The following is a 20,632-nucleotide window of genomic DNA, read 5'->3' as shown; positions in this document are numbered from 1 at the left end:
GCTCTGTTTATGCAAGCCACAGACTGGGGTTTTGCTTCCCACCTGAAATTATTTCTAGCCACTGCATCACCATACAGAAAACAGAGGCTGTTGTTCGAAGGTGGACTTCACAGCAAATCTCCCTGACTAGAGATGTAAAATTTCCTGAAATTTGGAAACCATAAGACAAACTCCAGGGTTTTCTTGGGGGTGGAGATTGAAACATATGCAATACTTTCCAATCAAACATACGGTTGCCAACTCTTGAGTTGGGAAATTCCTGGAAATTTACAGGTGACACCAGGGAAGGGACTTCAGGTTGGCAACTCTAATCAAACCTAAGATTATTTAACTGTGTAAACAATATAAAACACAGCATTTATAACTTAGTGCATAAAACTGAACTATCTGGCATATATATGGTATTTTTAAGGTACAAATGCCCTTGCTTTCTACAAGCAAAATTGCACACATATTCCGTACTTAGAGGGAGGGACGGTGGCTCAGTGGTAGAGCATCTGCTTGGTAAGCAGAAGGTCCCAGGTTCAATCCCTGGCATCTCCAAAAAGGGTCCAAGCAAGTAGGCGTGAAAATCCTCAGCTTGAGACCCTGGAGAGCCACTGCCAGTCTGAGAAGACAATACTGACTTTGATGGACCAAGGGTCTGATTCAGTATAAGGCAGCTTCATATGTTCATATATGTTCATACTTCAGAGAGATTTGCAAACAGCTGCACTCTATCCTACTTTAGAGCACATACCTTAGTTGTTGAGAGGTGGGGGATAAAAACTGAAATCAGAAAGTACATTTTGTATTAGAACAAAAGGAAGTTTATTACTGAACTTGTTAAAAAGCATTTAACTCATTCCAAAACAGAAAACATTTTATATGAGTTCTTTTCCCCTCTCATTTTGATGGGACTTCAGTTCTCTACCCTAATTAAAGTACACAGTTAACAAATTAGGGAACCCAGGTAAGAGAATATAGAGTATACTAGAATAGGTGTGAAAGTATCTCCTCCTAGCCAAACCAAACTTCACTTCCTTTCATCACATGTCTACCAGATACTCGTGAGGCATGCATTGTGTCTTAGGATAACTCAAGGTGCCTATCCAGGTGTCTATAAATCTGAATGGTTTTCTTCCATTTCATTATATCTGAAGAGGTGTGTATACACATGAAAGCTTATACCTTGAATAAAATTTTGTTGGTCTTAAAAGGTGCCATGGACTTTAACTTTATTCTAGGACAACTCTAAAATTCCCTGCTTTGGAGCATCCAATTCTCAGTGGGAACCTGAAAATTCAGTAAAACCATGAAAGGCTCCTTGAGCTGAAGAGACCATCTGGAAGGTCAGCCCCTGGAAGTATTTACAGCACTGTGTTTATCTCCATCAACTCCCACCCGAAAGGCAGCAGAGGACCACCCAAGCAGGATGCAGCCAGCATCCCTGCACAGAAGCACTTTTGTGAAGATGCCAACAAGCACCATTCAAGCCAGAGCCGACACAGCTCCATTTCAGGAGGCTGGCACTGCGGCATGCAAGCAACATAAACGATGCAAATGGAAATTTCCATAAAGTTTTTTAAATGTGCAAATGGAACACAGCAAGGCATATCCAACCCTCCAGTTTATTATGGGTTCCCCTTCCTAAAAAACACCCCCTCACGTACACTGTTCTAGCCACTGTGTATTCAGACATCATGGTTAACCAAGTCAATTGATAGGTTTGAACACAGACAGTCCAGCAAACCAGGGTTTATCTGGTTAGCAAAAAATCAGGATTTCACACTTGGTTTGTTAACCAACTGCCATTTGTCATGGCACTTGGAATTCGCTACCTCTTGGCACTACCTGGCCACAGAGATGACTGAATGGGGAAGATCATGTCCTCTCTGCTGGAAGGCAGGTGAAAGGCAAAACAGAAATTAACATAGAATTCAGGGTTTGCTACTTACATCTGGCTAACTAACCAGACTAGTTCACACAAACCAATTTTTAAAGACATCTGAATGCAACCTAACTATTGGGAGCTTAAACACGAACCTGAGCAAGCCAACTCCCTCTTTCTGGAGCTACCAAAAAAGCTGACGATGAAGGCAGTGTTTTGGCTAAGCAACCCCATAGTGCAAGCATAAACAGTGCTACGCCTTTCTATGGACCTTGTATAACTATGAGGCACACATAACTTGATGTAAATTGACAGATAATCTAATTATTAGTTGACCTGTTACTGGAGCCTGTCCTTGCGCCATCTCCAACTCCCTCTTATTCCCAATTGTTTCTCTAACAATGGACCTTCACTCTCTAGCCAGGCAAGCAGGATAGACCGTGAGGTCGGGAGCCAGCCAGGCCAAGTGAGCTCTGCAGTGCTGACAGAACTGCAATGACCTTTCAGCTTAGTTGGGACAAAGAAGAAGACATATGAGCCAACACCTGTAGCCACTGTGGCAGGGTCCAAGCTGAAAGGCCTCTGCAGGAGTACCAGGACCTTGGGTTTGAACTACACATAGCCACCATGAGGATTTGCAGCAGGACACCAACTCCAAGTCCCCTGTGGAAACTCAATGCAGAAGAGCCCAAAGAGCTTGATTTGGAATGGACCATGGCATTGGGCAGAGGGCACGACTCCCACTTCCTCATGCCCTTACACTATTTTCTTGATTTGAAAGAGCCCTTGGGGGTGTTATTTGCCCAGTGGGGGATGCTGTGCATGAAATTACATGACGGCCATTCTGAATAGAGAAGACCGCACAGGGGAAAGGCAGAAGCCCTTCCTTCCCCTGTCCTACAGTCACAATCTGAACTGGACTGCTGTGTTGCTTCTGAATTGAGTTCCCACAGCTGAAATCCTGCTGCAAGTCCCTGTGGCCATCACTTGGTACATGTAATGTGTTGTTTAGCTCTGGGGGTTGTCTTGTTCCCAGCCACCAGTGGTCTTTCAAAAAACTTTCTTAGTGAATTAAAAGAACTCCCCCCAGTCCCTTGCAGTCACATCCCTCAGCAAAACCAGTTCCACGCCCCCCCCCCCAGTTGAACTGTTCCCCACCTGAGTTTGGGGGTTCAGACATTGTAGTAGCTAGCCATCAGGACCATGTCTTCCAAACCGGACTTATGTCCCAGTCCCTAGCCACTTGTATAACATTTTGGCATATGTGAGTGAAGTCCAACAAGTCACTTATCCGAAGAAAAGGGAAAAACATCAGGGAGTGGACTTGGTGCTATTTTTAAAGAATTAAAATGCCTGCTAACCACTGACTTACAGCAAGGCGAAGATCCAATTTTGAATGTAGTAGCCATTGACAGCCAAGACCTTATCTGTAACAAGCGAAAGCTCCTGGTTTTTGTACTGAGACTCACACTGGCTCCTCTCCAAAGCACAGCCATTTAATACATATATATTAGACACTGTATTCCTTTTCTGATCTAATCCTGCATTTGAGACAAAGAAGTGCCAGTCTTATGCAGCAAAGGGCCGATTTCAAAAGAAGAATAAGGAATGTTGCCAGGTTTTGCCCCTGATAAATCTGCATTCCAGTCTGTCAGCTATCTCATTATCCTCAGGGCTGCTGAAGTGTCTTTGGCCTCCACCAGGCATGGCTCCTGCTTTCAGTAATGGAAATAAAGAATGTGCTCTGAAACTATTCAGCAATCTTTGCACTGCAACTCCAAGAATGTGTTAGCGAAAATATTTGTGGGCAACACAAGGGAATATGGCAAGGAAGGACCAGAAAAGCCTGCAGGGCAGCAGCTCTCTGTTGTGTTTGTGCGGATGCACACACAGCCAGATTGATGACAAAACAATTCTTTTGCCATTTCAGCCACAGATGAATTCATGCAAACCTTTCCCCCCTTCTCACCATGAAATTACTACCTAATCAAGATCCATGCAATTATCCAATCTGACCACAGCAACCAAGAAATGGCCATTCAGTGTGACCCATCTGAGGTAAACACTGCCTTTTAATACATTAATTACACAGAGCCTGGGAACTTCTTTTTCTTTTTCAAGAAACGAGAAAATCTTCTGTCATCTTTGCCAAAGGCCCCTTTTCTCCAGGAAGCCCTGTGGTAGAAAGTTAACCATCAGAGGTAGAAAGTGTATCCTCTAAGCTAGTGTGTCCCAACCTAGCAGAATGAGTGTCTTAGAATTTTAGGAGGGACTAGAGGAAGTAATGGAGAAGGAGAGGGTGGACAAAGGCTGTAATGTAACCTCCTTATTTCTGGAACATGCTTTCTATCCACATTGCCTCCATACCTGATGATGTCACTCCTTTCAAGTGTGCCACTTTCAAGTCAACAGCTACTCTATTACTTCCTCTGCCCTCAGAGTTTTCCCCATCCTCTAAAAATATGGACTGATCTACCCTATCCAGTTTCAGTGGTCAATATTGAACTAGGACCAGGAAGGGCCAAGTTCAAATCCCCGCTCAGTGACAAAACTCAAAGAGTGCCCTGGGCCATTTACTTTATCTCAGACTCATCCACCTCACAGTGCTGCTGAGATGATAAAATGGACAATTGGCCCACAGTTTCTCATAGGAAGAGAGGGACAAAAGTGACAGGTTATATCCGAAAGAGTGCAATTTTTCTCAAGTTCAGAGTCAAGCCAAAGTTGGGGAAAGAAAGCTGTTGATACCAGAGAACAAAGACCCACACAACATTTGTAAATTGTCACATTTCCATAGATCCCATTTCTTCTATGAGTGGTCTCACCTTCCATTTTAAGAATTTAAAGTGTTGGGACTTGAAAGTGAGACCACAAGCACCAGACCCTGGCCACATCCTTGAGCTGAAACATATTTTGAATAAATCCCCCCGCAATCTCTCCCCTTCCATCCATAAACTTATCTTACACAGCATATTTTAAATCTCTTTTCTTTGTTTCTTTGACTTAATTTACTGTCCCCCTTCAAGTACTGGTGAGCAAGGGAATGAAAAAGACATTACTAGGTCTCAATCTTCTGTCCACTTGTTGCATTATTACTCTTGGCACACATTATTACTGTTATCATGAAAAGTGGATTAAAAACTGGTTAATTAACAGGAAACAGAGAGTGTGTATAAGTGGGCAGTTTTCATAGTGGAAGGTGTTAAGCAGTGGGGTACCCCAGGGCTCAGTTCTAGGCCCAATGGTTTTTAACTTTTTAATTAATGATTTGGAGTTGGGAGTATGCAGTGAAGTAGCTAAATCTGTGGATGATGCTAAAATGTTCAGGGCAGTGAGAACCAGGGAGGTCTGTAAGGTGCTCCAGAGGGATCTGCTACAGTTGGGCAAGTGGGCATCAATATGGCAAATGAAGTTCAATATGGGCAAGTGTAAAGTAATGTACACTGGAGCCAAAAATCCTATCTATAAACCATATGCTGAGGGGGTTTGAACTGGCAGTAACTGACCAGGAGAGAGATCTTGGAGTTGTGGTAGATAACTAACTGAAAATGTTGACCTAGTGAGCAATTTCAATTAAAACAAAGGCAAATGCTGGGGATTATTAGGAAGGGGACTGAAAACATCACCCAGAAACTATGATTTAAGGGTGACATGACAGAGGTTTACAAAATTATTCATGGGATAGAGAAGGTAGAGAAAGAAGCACTTTTCTCCCTTTCTCACAACCCAGGAACTCATGGGCACTCAATGAAATTGATCAGTAGTGAGCTTAGAACATATAAAAGGAACTACTTACTCATTCAAAGTGCAATCAACACATTAAATTCGCTGTCACAAGAAGTGGTGGTGGCTACAAGCACAGACAGCTTCAAGAGTGGATTGGATAAACATATGGAGCAGACATCAGTGGCTATTAGCCACAGGGTACAGATGGAACTCTGTCTGGGGCAGTGATGTTCTCTGTTCTTGGTGTCTGGAGGGCAACAGTGGGAGGGCTTCTGGAGTTCTGGCCCTGCTGGTAGACCCCCTAATGGCACCTGGGTTTGGGGTTTTGTGTGATACAGAGTGTAGGACTGGATGGGCCATTGGCCTGATCCAACATGTATGTTCTCATGTTCACATATATCTTTATGGCCTGATGGAACAAAAATATAATAGAACAAAGAGGGAACTCTGACAAGTCTCAAAGCCTTTTTTCAAGTACAGCAGGGATCTACCACATCAATCCCTGTGACTGGCAATCAATATTGAAGTTCTTGGATTGTCCTGGGCTGAATTCTACAGTCCTGGAATTCTGCTTATGACTGGTCAACAAAGCAACATCTAAAAGCAATTCTAAGGGGCACCATAACTTATGACTTACACAAGCTCTATTCATGCATTACAAATGACAGTCTGTTTATGACGAGCAAGTTCTCCCCCCTCCCTAGCATGTCAAGTACAATTATGGAACTCTTCAATCTAACTGCAATTTGTTGCAGCATTTAAGTGCAGGCCTGTTAAACTGAAGTTAGTTTATTTCCCATGTGACACTTTAGCCCTGAAGGATGCTGGTTACAAAAAAAGGAAGTAACTTAAATTTGTGAAGGCACCTTTGGATATCATGACCAAACAGAGTCAGATACACAAACATCTGATGCTCCCTTATAATGAGTTGGAATAACAATTAGCCATGGTCACTACTGTCTACTCTGACAGCAGCTCTCCAGTGTCTCAGCAAGAAGTCTCTCACATTACCCATTGCCTGATCCTTTTCAGTGGAGAAGCCAGGGATTGAACCTGGGACTATCTGCATGCAAAACCACTGAGCTAAGGACCCCTCTTTGTTGAGTCAAACCGACCCTGCATGAAGGAAGATAGCACACAAGCCCAACAAGTTCTGGTTTGTTTGTGATGTGTAAATGCTGCCATAGATATTATTCCATCAACAAACACAAGAGCACTGGGAAGAGGCTCGACGATTTCCAAACAGAAGTGACGTGAGCTACCTTCTCCTCATGCCCTGCAACCATCTGGCTTCAACAAGGATGGGAACACCCATCCCTTCTCAAGGCCTATTTTGTAACTATTAATCCAGCTGCTTCTATATACTCAAAACCATTTGCAATACATATGTCATCAGATTCAGCGCTTCAAAACATGCAGACTTAAGAATTACGTACGTTTTTCAGACCATCCAACAAAAGGGACTTTAGGAAATTGAGCGTGGGGGACAAATGCCATCTGAATGCTAAATTCAACAAGGTTTGGTGCAAGAGGCACCACCAAGCAATTAGTCCAACAGGACAAAACATAAAGTTATTTTCCTTTCTGCAATCACCCTACTCAAGTTGTTTTCCAAGTCTTTCAAGCAACTCTCTCCCCCATTCACATTTTCTTTCTCCTATCCCCAAATCTCCCAATTAAAAGCTTGGAACTTTTGGCCAAATTTAAACCTTGAGAGCTGGCAGAAGGATTGGTTAAGTGGGTGTGAAGGAGTTTAGTGAATCAGGCCTCGAGGACAGTTTCAAATCAAAATGCAGTAATATTCCCTCTTGCATTCCTACTGAATTAAAAACAAATCGATGGGAGCTTTGCTACCAACTTAAATTAGAGCAGGATTGCTGCTTTCCAAAATTCCCTTCTGGCAGGGCATTGCTGCTACAGACAAGCAGAATGCCAATAAACTAAAATCAATCAAGCATTACTCTTAAAGGAAACAGATATGTTGATAAGCACCATTTGCTGTTAGCCATTTATACAGCACTGTTAATGTGCAAAGTGTACTACAACCTTCAACTCATTAACTCTAGAGAAACAGACCAAGTGAAGCGATTACATTATTGCAGGGATCAAAGATTCTGCCCAGAGGCAAGTAACAGGTGTGTTAAATTGGTTGCATATATTTCAAACCACACAAAAACACACACACACAAATAATTCATTTGCCTTAAGCCAGAGACTCAGCACACAAACAAAGCATGAAGCATCATCTTCTTTGGTGACTCAGCAGGAGAAAAACAAGTTACTCAGTGACTGTTAGTCACCAACAGCTCCACATCTGAACACACTTCTTGTTAATAGTAAGTAACTATGGCCAAGAAAGGAGATGGCCATTGAATCAATATTTCCGTTTTCCACAGCACACACACACAAAATCACATAATCATTTGTATACTCCCCAAAAAACAAGATAACCAAGAGCTGATCATGTGCAAAATATTTCACATACATGGTATCAATCCTAACAACAGGCTCATCATAGATCAATCTGAGTTCATGTCATGCAGTTTCTGATTGGAATACACAAGGCTAAATGATCCTCATTAGATGGCAAAAGATTCCCATCACAACTCTCCCTCCCATCCATACTAAACTAAAAGGGTCCACAACCTTGTTCCCCATATGCTAATTTTCAATGCACAGGGAATTTATACACTCAACCCTGCAAGCCTCCATCTACATACAGCAGCATTAAAGTGAAAAGTGATCCTCCCTCACCACACCCATGTTCTATAAATGATGAAATATTCACTTGTTATCCTTCCAGATAATTATGAGTTGCAAAAGTTTATACACACAATACTGCTAATATGAACCCATCTCAGAGGTAACATAACATTATGTTAGAAGATACAACATCATAAAGAACAAAAGATCATTGTGGCTATGTGACGTTTGCTTGCAAGCACACAACCAGCTTTTGAGAAACTGCTTTGTGCAGAGCTTATAAATCCATGCCTCCTCCCCCTACAACCATAAGACTGTTAATTTTTTAAAAGGCTGAAGCAACAGACTCATCAAGTGTTTAAAGAACCTGAATGTATAAACTACAGGGAAGTAGAGAGAGCTGTATCTTCCATTAATGAAATGGTTTCTTCATTGTGATCACATTTAATCCTTTTAACAAAGCATACTCTGTCTCCTGCTCTCTTTCTAAAGAAGAAATGTCTACACAAGGGTTAATCTTCCAGAGTAAAGTTACCTGGGATGTGGAGGGGGAGGGATGCTTTCTTGCAAGTAAAGAGAACATTTGGGGGGCAACTGCTTCTGACAATACAAATGAGCATCTCATTCTTTCGTAAGAAATTACATTCCTGCCATATTATTAGGATGGGGGTAGGTAATTTGGACCTTGAAATCCAGAAATGCTATCAAAACAGACTCAGTTAGGTTGAGAGAGCTCTCACAAATAGTGACAAGTTTATAGCAAAAATCCGCATTGTCCTTTTCAAATGTCTTGAACCTGCAAAATCTGTGGGGTGCAATGGCTTAAGAGTCAGACTACAATCTGAGAAAACTGATTCAAATATAACCACCACCTCCCTCCAAAGCTTGCTCCAGTTACCTGAGGGCAGTCACATTCTCTCAGTCTAACATTTTTTTCATAAGGGAGGAGGAGAAGGAGGAGTTGAAGAGGACACTGGATTTATATCCCACCCTCGACTCCAAATCTCAGAGTGGCTCACAATCTCCTTTACCTTCCTCCCCCACAATAGACACCATGTAAGGTAGGTGGGGCTGAGAGAGCTCTCCCAGAAGCTGCCCTTTCAAAGACAGCTCTGTGAGAGCTATGGCTGACCCAAGGCTATTCCAGCAGCTGCAAGTGGAGGAGTGGGGAATCAAACCTGGTTCTCACAGATAAGAGTCCGCACACTTAACCACTACACCAAACTGCCTTATCTCAAGTCAGACTGTTGTTTCATCAAGATCTTCTCTGACTGTCTTCCCCAACTGACAGTGGTCCTGCTGGGACTCAGGCAGAGGACTTTCACATGACCTTTTACCCAGAGATGCCAGGGATGGAACCTGGAACCTTCTGTTCACCCAGAAGAAGCTCGCTACTACAGAGTCATGGCCCCATCCCCTACAAGGAGAGCTCATGGATGACATGAGAGATGGAGAACCACATATTTATTTATTTTACTTATGTATTAAATTTATGAATCACCTATTTTCTATGATGTAAGGCTCTAAGTAATGTATAACCAAGAAAAACAAGTTAAAAACAACAACCAAAATGGACAACTACATTATTTCAGATAGCATCAGATATTTCTTTGCTACCTCATTCCGGCCTATGCCATAAACTCCCAGGCAGGTGAGGAGAGTGCAGAAACAAAGATGGAGGGAAAGAGAGAGAAAGAGGGCACTGGCAATGATTGAACCATTGCTGTCCTGGATCAAAAGCCTGTGGAAACCTCTCTGCCTCACCAGACCTGCCGAATTGCATTAAATCCCACAGAGCCCTGGGGCATTTGGCAGAGAGTTCCACTAGGTTGGAGGCAGGGCTGAAAAAACCTGGCTCTGGTTGAGGACAGCTGGATATCTTTAGGGCCACCAGTAGATTGTTCTCAGCAGAGGGTAACGCTTTTCCGGGGACATACCAGAGGAGGTGGTCCCGGAGATACAAAGGTCCCAGACTGCTCAAGGCCCCAGTAGTCAGAACCAAGACCTTGAACCTGACTCTGTATGCCATTCTAGGATCCTTGGAGAAAGACTGGGATAAAATTATACTACACTGACAGACAAACAGCTTCCACAATGGGACTTTGCTTCGTATGAAAAGTAGGAATCTCCTGCATTTCAGGAAAGTATCCACACAGTAACAATCCATGGTGTTATTGGGGCTTTCCCCTTCTAAAGCAGATCAATAGCAGGGGGCAGGTGGGGCAGATATAAGCTGAGCATCCATCTACTTAACCGGTATCCACCATGGAGATAATGAAACCATATCCATCACAGAGATGCTGAACCCATATCTACCACAGGGAGGGAGGTGGAGCTCAGCTGCACTTTCAAAATTACAGGTCAACATGCTGCTCTGTACCACTGCTGCTGACACCCCCCCCCCCCCTTTTTATACATTCCCCTGCCAAGACTGACTGGCAGGGAAAGTTAAATTGAGGGGAAAGAGGGAGGGATTTTGGGCCAAGGAAGAGTCTCAGCATAAATGCTTGTACGTTGCACTTTTCGGCAGGTATAACAGGAGACAAGGAGAGACAGGGTAAGCATGGCAATGGAAAGTAAAATAGGAACAGGTGTGAACATGAAATAATTTCCACTGGTTCCTCCCCAGCTTGCTGCTGCTTCCACAGAAGGGACACACTTCTACCCCACTGTGGATGCAGGCAGGCAGGCAAGATCATCATTCATAACCTGAGATATATTCAAGCCAGAGTCAAATAAGTTAGCAACTTTTCTCTGGCCTCCCAACTATACCTCTCACATGAAAACTGGCTGCAAAAACATCCACAGAAAAGAGTGTAAGAAGGCCCTTGGTTAGTGCAGCTTATCTAAACGCCAAGATCTGGCTTTCTAAGGACAGCCCTTAGAAACTTGTATTTAAGCTTGTATTAAACTTGTATTTTAAGACTACTTTTGCTTTTTAGATAAACACCAGCAAATTTTTTTACCCCCTGTATTGTTTCTAGCCAGCTGGAATTTGGCTGGTAACTCAACTAGTCAGGTTCTTACCTGGAGCAAGCATGTTTTTGTAATAACATACCATGGCATGATCACTATGCAGGCCACAGTGCCCCAAGGGAAAAGGCAGAGGGAGTTAGTGGGCAAAAGAAGGACATGGCGGGCTTAGCCTTGGCGTCAAGTCAGGCCAACATTCTCATCCTCTCTTTCCGAATGCTGTGCTGCTGCCCACTGTCTAACTTAGAAGACTGAGAGTGCACCACAGGTAAGACCTAGAGATTCTCAAATGCACCACAGTACACACATCAGGGATGCACACATATTAGGGTCATCTTTGCCAAGGTCTAACACTTAAAGGTGGCATATACGGGAATGCCACATTGTCCTCTAACAAGAACTCTTGAGAGGCAGCAGAACAACCTGAAAGCTCATACCCAGAATCAAACTTTGTTGATCTTAAAGGAGTCACAGGATTCAAACCTTGTTCTGCTGCTTCAGACCAACATGGCTACCCACCTGAATCTATCTTGTGAGGTAGGTTAAGGTAAGAGTGTATGTGACTGGCTGAAAGCCATCCAATCAACTCAAGAACACCTTCCCTATACAGGGGTAGCCTGGTCAGAAATTTGCTGGAGACCAAGGCCCAGCTGCACCGTCAGCACACCTACATTTGGACTTCGCACATGGCACCCAAGAAGAACAGCAGCAGTGTGGGAGAGTACTCTGTGTACCTCGCATTAACAGGTCCTATGAATGACTGCATGAGGATAACTCCACAATCTCAGAACTACCCGCATGGTTGAACAGGGATTTCAACCTGCATTTCCCCATTCTAAGTCCAAGACTACCCAGCCTGGCTCTTCTCTGAAATATATTACTTCCAAGTGCTACCTGCAAAGTACACAGTAGAGTAGTAAAGAAAACACACCTCCACAGAAGGTCAAAGTCAACTCCCCCTCCCCGCCCAAAACAGATAAGGGCTAAGCAGAACAGGCAGCATGGAAAGATCTGTTTCCTAGTGGCAATACAAAGAGAATCGTAACTCCAGTGGCCAAAGGCATGTGTTTCAGACACAGGAAGACCTGCTTCATATTTGGGGAGGATGGCAGATTTGTAATGCAATTTTTTTAATGCTACTGAATAAAGAATTGTAAAAAGGTATTCCTCAACTTTTCCAATCCTTTAAAGGCCAACATAATTTATTTCAGGCTATGGAATAATGACTTCAATCATCCAAAATGAATGGGGAGGGGGACAACCGATTGCATTTCGAAGGAAACATCTGATAATTGAGGCAATTTTAACAATAGATAATAATTTGGCTATAAATGACATGGAATGTAATAACTGCTTATTCTGGCACACAAAACAGTACTTTCTGTGAAGCGGCTGCCAAGGAAAACGATCCTCCCACTCACACCAGGCCATTGCAAAGCAGTTATGGCTAACCACATGCTTAACGCTGCAGATTGCTGGGACCCAACATCCAGCTGCAGCTGAACAAAACCCTATTCTCGGAGCAGAGAAGCACAAACAAGCAGCAAAGAACAGGAGGAGAAAGAACTGCACAGGACTGGGGAGTGTCTATATTTTTTTGTTTCTCAAAGAAAAGTCTCAATTTCAACATCTGCCATCGCTCCCCTGGCTCTCAAAACTAAAACTCTTTTGGTGTATAAATCAGAGAAGTTTCGGTTTCCATCAAGCAGAATACACAAGAGCTCTGAAAGGTGTGCGAGGCAGGAACTTTCCTGGTCAGTTCAGCACCAGGAGAAAACAGAACTCCTGCAGACAGTCTCTACTACAAGTGCAAACCTGCCCCAGACAAAACAGCAGCAGAGGAAATTTCATACTCACAAAGGATTTACACGCATGCACTGGAACTTTGCTGAGCTTTGGCTTCAGTGTTCATGTGCACAATTGCATTAGCGCATGCAGAGGATTTTTAATACTATCTGCAAGGCAGCAAAAATCCAGAAGTGACTGAAAATATGTGGCAGGAATAATGGTATGCTTACTCCATACCTCTGCTGCCATTGCTAGTTGGCTATTTAGAAACCATGAACAGAGAATATACCCTGGAAGACCCATAAACTGTTCATTAACTGGGCACTACTTTAAAGTTAGCAAATGATTAAATCACATTTTTAAAAGGTGTAATATTTCCTATTAAACTTTCCCACTGTGACTATTATTTCCATGAGCTACAACGTAGCCTTGTAGGTAATTAAAAAAACAGTTCATGTGAATCTTTACTAGCCAACTTGCTGACAAGAAAATTATGTTGGCCACTGTGGCCAAAAGTGAGTGGGGGGGAGGAATCCATTTCCTTTCCTTTCTGGTTGACTGATGACCATTTTTAATCACCACAGCCCAAATGGTCATCAACAAACCTAGCTTTCAGCAAAGTATACACACCTCATTTTCAGATTTCATATAGCTAACAAGTGCAGACCTGCAAACAAAATGTTCCAGATTGACTTTTGGTTGCCAGCGGATGGCTTCACCGCAATCCTAGGATAAGCTAAACACAACTTTCCCATTCATTCTCAGGGTTCTGTCAGGTGCAGACTAACAGTCCAATGGGACCCCAGAAAGGAGAGGGGAACTTTCTTTTTCAGTCATTTTCAGACTGCAAAAGCGCACCTGCTGAACTGTTTCAGCAGCCCTGTTCTCAGAGACCCAAAGATGTGTGACCCTATCTCCCATTCCTGTCATCCTTGTGGTTCTGAGAACAGGGCTGCCAGAGATGGCGAGCTCTTGCAACCCCAAGGTTGGCAAGAAAGGGGAAATGTGCTCTACTTTCCCACCATTCTTGGGGCTCTGACAAGATGGACCTGAGATGTCTCACTAGAGGGCAGAAATCTCATTTCCCTCCCTGTCCTCCTTCCCCTTGCTGGGGTTAGCAGTACTGCAGCAGTGCTAGATCATAGATGCCCACAGCCCTACCACCACATGAGTCCATCTGCCCTGCTGTTCCTTACTTCCTCTCCGCGTCACCACCTCACTCCATCCATCCCTGCCACCTCCTCCTTTCTCCCCACAGTGCCTCCACCTCCTGTCACCTTCACTTCCTGTCATGGAAACCTGGCAGCTCACAGTGGCCACTCCCTCCTTCCTCCATCTCCTCCTGTCACTACCCTACTGCCTCCCCCACCCAATCTGCGGCCATATTCTTTCCCTTCCTAAGGCTGCTCTTCACTTTTTTAAAGTGCCCCATTATGCCAATTGCCAACCCTAATCTTGCAAGATCTTAGTGGGCATCTTTTTTAAAAAAAATAGCAATGTGAGTACCTACATGCACATTAATTCTGTTCACAAGTTACTGTGAATGCCTATATGTTAAATACAGGTACATGTGTGTGAAGTAATTTTCAGACATGTTCAGCTGAATATTTTTATTTTATAAACTGAACATGTGTTGGCTGTTTCTTACAAATAGATGTAAGGCAGAATGAACATGCATTCACTGTTAACAGGTGAACAGGGCTTCTGCTTCTCTGGTTTGGTTATCTTCTAAAGCTTCCTAATACTTTTTAATTTGGGGTTGTCTGCAAACTTCAGAATCCGCTCTTCCAGTTTCTAGAAACTTCCCTCCTAGCCATACATGTCCCCACTGTGCAGATTTTTTTGACCTGCTCTCTAGGACCATTTTCAGAATTAAATATAAAGACTGCGACAGAGACTACTGCCCATTTGCAGAGCTCTCTTCTTTCTATTTCTTCGTCACAGGACTCCTGCTTGCTGCCAGAACAGCTTTTGAATTCTGTTGAAGCCTGGCATTTAGAAGTGTCTACTTCATGCAATTAAGTGCATATTCCTCATTAAATCTGCTCAAGTTTGGTGCCAGAATTGGTAGTGCTGAGCAGCCCCCATTCTCTTTGACAAAATTTGTGCAGAACTTCCCAATAGATCAATCCAGATTATGGACTGATCTGTCCATTTCCCATTCTGCAACCCTTAATGATGCCCAAGGATTTAGACACTCAATATATTAAGAAGTGGCTCTTGGTCACCATTAAACAGAGACCAGGTTGTCCCGTTTCAGACTGAGAAATTGTGTTATTGTAATGGCCAAAAGAATGACTTACGATCCAGAAGGCTGCTGGTTCCAGTTTCGCTTTAGTTACAAACCAGGCAGGATGCTCTTTCTCAGCTTCAGCAATGTTACCATAATAATACTGGCCTGCTTTACAGGGCTGTTGTAAAGACTAAACAAGAATAGATGTGAAATGCTTTTAACATCAAAAGTGCTATATAATCACACTGTGATATTCTGAGTGCTTTTATCTAAAAGCTCCCTGCAAATATAAAGCAAAATATCAACTAGAAGGTTAAGCTGAATTCTCCTTGAAGGGTTTATGTCTATGAAGGGTGATTTTTTTGTTTCTCCAGTGGGGAAGAATCCATATATTCCACTCCTCCTCTCCTCCCACCATAATTACAGCCTGAAGTGGAATGGTCTAGGCAACTCTTCACTACTCGGTCCTGCTGAATGTATAAACTGCCCTCTGCCCAATTATGGTTGGGCTGCTTCTGCAGAAATGCCAACAAGCAACATCAGCCAAGGCCTTAACCCGTGCAAGGACAAGGGTCAAAGGCATTTCTAAACCTGGTTTTTATTACTGGATACTGCATTTTTCAACACTGTTTTCATTTCCTCTGGGGAAAGATTTTCACAGTATCCTTATTAATGTTAAAGCATCTACAACATGTAGGTAAAGTAGATAAAAAACCAAAATCATTTGTCAAAGTTTGTATGCCCACCAACTTAATTAGACATATAGAAAGAGATTAAAAGAATGTTTGGTAGTGGACAGATCTGGGAGCAAGGGCTCAAGAATGAATGTGGCTTATTTTCAGATGAATAAACAGCAGTGCTAACAACTGTGTGTCAGGAAATGCAAACCAGTGACAATACAGCACTTAAGGCAGGAGGGAGACGGGGCGGGGGGGGGGGGAGAGAATGCACATGATGTGTGAGAATGCTGGCCAAGAATGGTGGGGAAAAGTCAGCTGGGAAGACAAGCTGGGGTTGGCTTCTGTCCACTGATTCATACCTTCAGACTCCTTTATGCCCACTGTTCAGTGGAAATAAATATCATTCCAGGAGTTATACTTTTCCAGAAGCCAGTGCAGCTTTCAGCCAATGAGCTAACATTTCCAATGAGAAACCAAGATCATTTCATTACAGTTGGCAGGACAAACCTGTGCCTATCTGGATGACACCTTCAATGGTAAAGATGCCCCCCCTCCTTCCCAGCATCTGTGCTAGCAGTGCAAAGGTATTGACTCAGGGACCGTCTGTGTTGTGACAGTATCCCCAGACTCAGACGAATGCTTCCCACTCTCCACATTTTTGAGTCGTTCAGTCATGCATTTTTGTTATTGTTGAAAGTGGTGCGAAATCGCGCCAGGCCGGGGCCTCGAGTCCTTGGTGGTCTTCTGGAAGGCTCTGGCTAAAAAGGCACTTCCTTTGTTCCTTGGGAGAATGCAGTCCAGTAGGTCATTCAAAAGGGAAAATAAAAGCTGCAGCCTCGGGAGAGAGATGAAGGTTGAAAGAAACCAAACCAAAAAGAGAATAAAAATGTTTGGAGTGCGACTACATTAGCTACAATTTTCTGCTTCCAACTAACTGCAAACACTCAGGAAACCTCGGTCATGCAAACCGGCAAAGACTACACTGTTTTAAAGAGGGGGATCTCACAAGTTTAATTCAGGATAACGAAAGACTGACATGTGAAACCACCAATAGGAAGAGGCTGTCTGAGATCATTCACAGATTTGTGGTTTTGTGGGAATACCATCCTCCAACTTGGCTGTTTGCAGCAACTGGTTGCCCTTTTTTTTTTACCACACATAATGAGAGAATGTGGTACATGCGCTCCTCTCTATACATGTGATTGCCATTTTGTCTGAAAAGTGAAATATGCGCATTTTCAGCTTCAGGGTCATACATACCTACACTGAAAATACATGTGTTGCTCTTTCCAGACAAAATGGCGACTGCGCATATTGGGAGGATCACATGTAGCACATTCTCCCTGAATATGTGGTAAAAACGTAAGAACCAAAAAAGGTTATAACCACCTGGCAAATCCAAAACACAAATCCATGTGGAGGCCATTTTAAGCAGCCTCCATAGCAAGGAAACTGGGCTCATGGTTCTGACACTTGTATCCCAAACCTGTCACCTTCTCTATTCTCACTGGTTAGCACTGAGAGTTACTGAGGCATAATGATTTCAGACTGAACTGTGTAATATGAAATGTCATCTTGGTCACAAACTCACAAGGCCATTCTTTCCAGTTCAAATAACCTACCTCACAGGGTTATTGGTTTATTTAGTACCTTTTCAACCCTTCCACCCTCCACAGAGCTCCACATTCTTCTCCATTTTATCCTAGCAACAACCCTATGAGGTAGACTAGACTAAGAAAGATAACTGGTCCAAGGTTACTCATAGTTGAGTAGGGATTTGAACTTCAGTTTCCAAGTTCTAGTACAAGACTTTAACTGTTATGCTACAGTGTTTGTAAAGACATACATGTCCAGATTGTTTCACATCCCTTGAAGTGCCCCAGAAGCACTCATTGTTGTTATAGTGATTCTATCAACATAACAAAATGTTATTAATCATTAGCAAAGCAGTACTGAGAATGTAGCATATAAAGCATCTCATAATTCCTGTTACATCTTCACAATGGTCTTGTGAGGTGGGCTCTTACCAGTTTACAAGAAAGATCGGCCATAGTAATCCCAGCCAAGTATATGGCTAAATAAGAGATCTGAACACAATTATGTTAATTATCAAAACAGCCCTGTAAGGTAGGTCCTTACCAGTTGACATACAGGTAAGATAGCAATTTGTTCAAAGCCATTCCACAACTGCAGGGCTAAGTAAAAGGAGTGAATTCAGCCATCAGTCCAAGCCTCACCCTCTGCCCTCTGGCTCCCAGTATGCATCCTCTTTTACAAGATGTGTTAGCAAAAATCAGTGTGTCTCTCCTCTCCTCTCCCCCCCAGGAAGGAGGGCTATTAAGTCTCCTTTTCAGAGGGGTGTGAGGAAGGAGGCATAAGTCAAGATCTCTATTTATAAGCAGGAGATCCCCAACCTAGACCTGTGAAAAGCCAGGCACTTCCTGCTCCGTCTCTCCTTTCGCCGGGAGGAAGGACTCAGGGAGGAGAGCCCGCCAAAGAGGCTTTGGCTCCTTGAGACACTGCCATCAAAACGGCTCTACTAAGGAGGCTGCCAGCTCCGGGGCAAAATGTGCAATTTGGCTAGCAGCAAAAGGTTAGAACAGCTCACACACTGTGGGAAAAATACAGGGATCATGTTAATTGCTTTCATTAAAAGAAGAAGAAAAAAGTGTTGGGAGGGGGAGTCAGATGACTGTCTCTTCTCCGCTGGCATTCTGTAGTACTCCAAAGTATGAAGGCACAAGCTGGAAACAGGGTCAAGGCTACCGCTGCACTGGCTGGATGGGTTCCATTTTATGTTCTGCTTCCTGAAACCCCTTCAAAGTGGCCCGGTTTTGGGGTTGTTGGGGTTTTTTTGCACTTTCTTGTTCCAAAGGAAGGAGGGAGGGCGGGAGGGGGGGAGCCATGGCGGGGCCTAGCGTTTGTGGCTTACCATTTCCAAGGAAATGTAAATTTTGACCTCGCTTATTTGAGCATCTACCCAGTTTCCCACCAATCCCCAGTTCGGTTCTCCGGCTACAGACTCCACCCCGCTGGAGGGGGAGAAGCCACATGGTTGGGGAGGCATCAATTGTTACAAATTCCATCCTCGAATTCCTCCAGTTTGCCTGAATTCATTTAGTAGATCCGAAAGGGGAGGGGGATGGCGAGAGAAAGGGTGGGGGCCGAAAATAATCTTTCCCCCATCCCCCTTCTCCAAATAGAAGTGGGGGGGAAATCTTTCCATTGCTTGCAATCTAGGAGTTGGGATAACTTGTAAACTTCAGTGTTTCTCGCGAAGAGGGAAATAAGTTTTCCTTCCAGTCAATTGCAACAGATGCTGAATTAAGATGTCTTTAAAGGATGGGAGGGCAAGAAAACCGGGGGGGGGGGGGAGAAATGCCAAGCAAATGTCTCCAGATTTCACCTATTTTGATTTGATCAGTGGGAATCCCTCCCCCTCTCCCCGTTTAAGTACCAAGTTGGAGAAACGTCTAAACACTAAAGAAAGGCAAGGAAGAGAAATGGGAAACGCAGGAGAAGAGGAATTAATTGCGTTCCGGGGGAGGGGGGGGGGGGAGAGAGTGCTGCTAAACTGACTTGAGAAGACCGAAAGAAAACTTTCTCCATTGCACGTCTTTGCAGTTTATCCAAGAAAGGAGAAGCCATACACGGGGTCGAGGCTGGCGTCAAATGATTTCGAGTCTCATTTCCTGTCCCCAACAAGCCGAGACAGACACCCCAATTTGTCTTGTTTTCCAGCCAACCCCGGAGAAAAGCCCAGCCCCGGGCGCTTGTCCTGCAGCAAGACTAGACTCCAGCATGCCTGAGACACCAGTTGCCGCCGCCACTGCCTCTCTGCACACCCCACCCGCCCCCAACCCGAAAGACAAGCAGAAAAGGCTGCCCCCCTCCTCCTTTGGCGCCCCTCACCGTTGATCTCGTGGCTGGGCGCCTCGGTCTGGCTGAAGCCCTTGGCCACGTAGAGCCGCTTGACTTCGGAGCAACTTCGCGTGCGGGGCTCGGCGGCGGCGGCGGCGGCCAACAGCAGCAGCAGCAGCAAGGCGGGAGGAGGCATGGCTGGCGAGGGCGCCCCTGGCCACGCGGCTCCGGAGGCTGACGGGAGCAGCCCCGGCGGGGGCCTCGGCCCGACTCTCGGCCCCCACCCGCCCCCCGAGCGGGGCTAAGCCGAGCTCCGAGCCCGGCCGGGGTGGTGCGTTCCGCTCCGGCGCCTCTCGGCTCTTCTGGCTGCAAACTTGGGACAGCCGCGGCGAGGAGACGGGCTGGATCGAGCCGCGCTGGCGGGGCTGGGACAAGCCTCGGCAGCCCCCAGGAAAAGCAGGAGCCCGGCGAGGCTGGGCGGAGCGAGAGCCTGCCTCCGCCTTGCCTCTCTCCCCTCCGCGCAGCGAAACCGGCAGGCAGGCAGGCAAGCCCCGCTGGGGGTGGGCTGAAAGCGGCGGCGGCGGCGGCAGCCAGCCTCTCTCCCCACCCTCTCCCGCCTCGGCCAGGACTACACGCAACCCCCGCCCCGAGGAGGAGGAGGAGGGGACAGGGAGAGGGGGTGCTCCAGCCCAGACCTTCAGAATCGTTCCTGTAAGGAGAGCTGGGGAGGAAAACAGGCAAAGGCTGCTCAATGAGACCCTGTTTGCAACCCCCGATTGGAGGACGGGGCAGCAGCGG

The 20,632-nt window shown here is 44.8% G+C and overlaps 1 protein-coding gene across 1 annotated transcript in view; it reads right to left on the bottom strand.

Annotated features, from left to right (window-relative positions):
* The window catches only part of GPC4 (glypican 4), an 88,673-nt gene extending 68,319 nt beyond the window's left edge, over window positions 1-20,354 (bottom strand). The window contains exon 1 of the mRNA XM_060250049.1: window positions 19,886-20,354. Within this exon, the coding sequence (XP_060106032.1) occupies window positions 19,886-20,030 (145 nt within the window). The 5' untranslated portion in view covers window positions 20,031-20,354. The remainder of the gene's footprint in view (window positions 1-19,885) is intronic.
* Window positions 20,355-20,632: the final 278 nt, after the last annotated feature.

The sequence above is a fragment of the Heteronotia binoei genome, chromosome 11 (assembly GCF_032191835.1).
Source record: "Heteronotia binoei isolate CCM8104 ecotype False Entrance Well chromosome 11, APGP_CSIRO_Hbin_v1, whole genome shotgun sequence".
NCBI lineage: Eukaryota > Metazoa > Chordata > Lepidosauria > Squamata > Gekkonidae > Heteronotia > Heteronotia binoei.
Note: the sequence above shows the minus strand (reverse complement) of the source record. Positions and strands in the feature narration are given on the sequence as shown.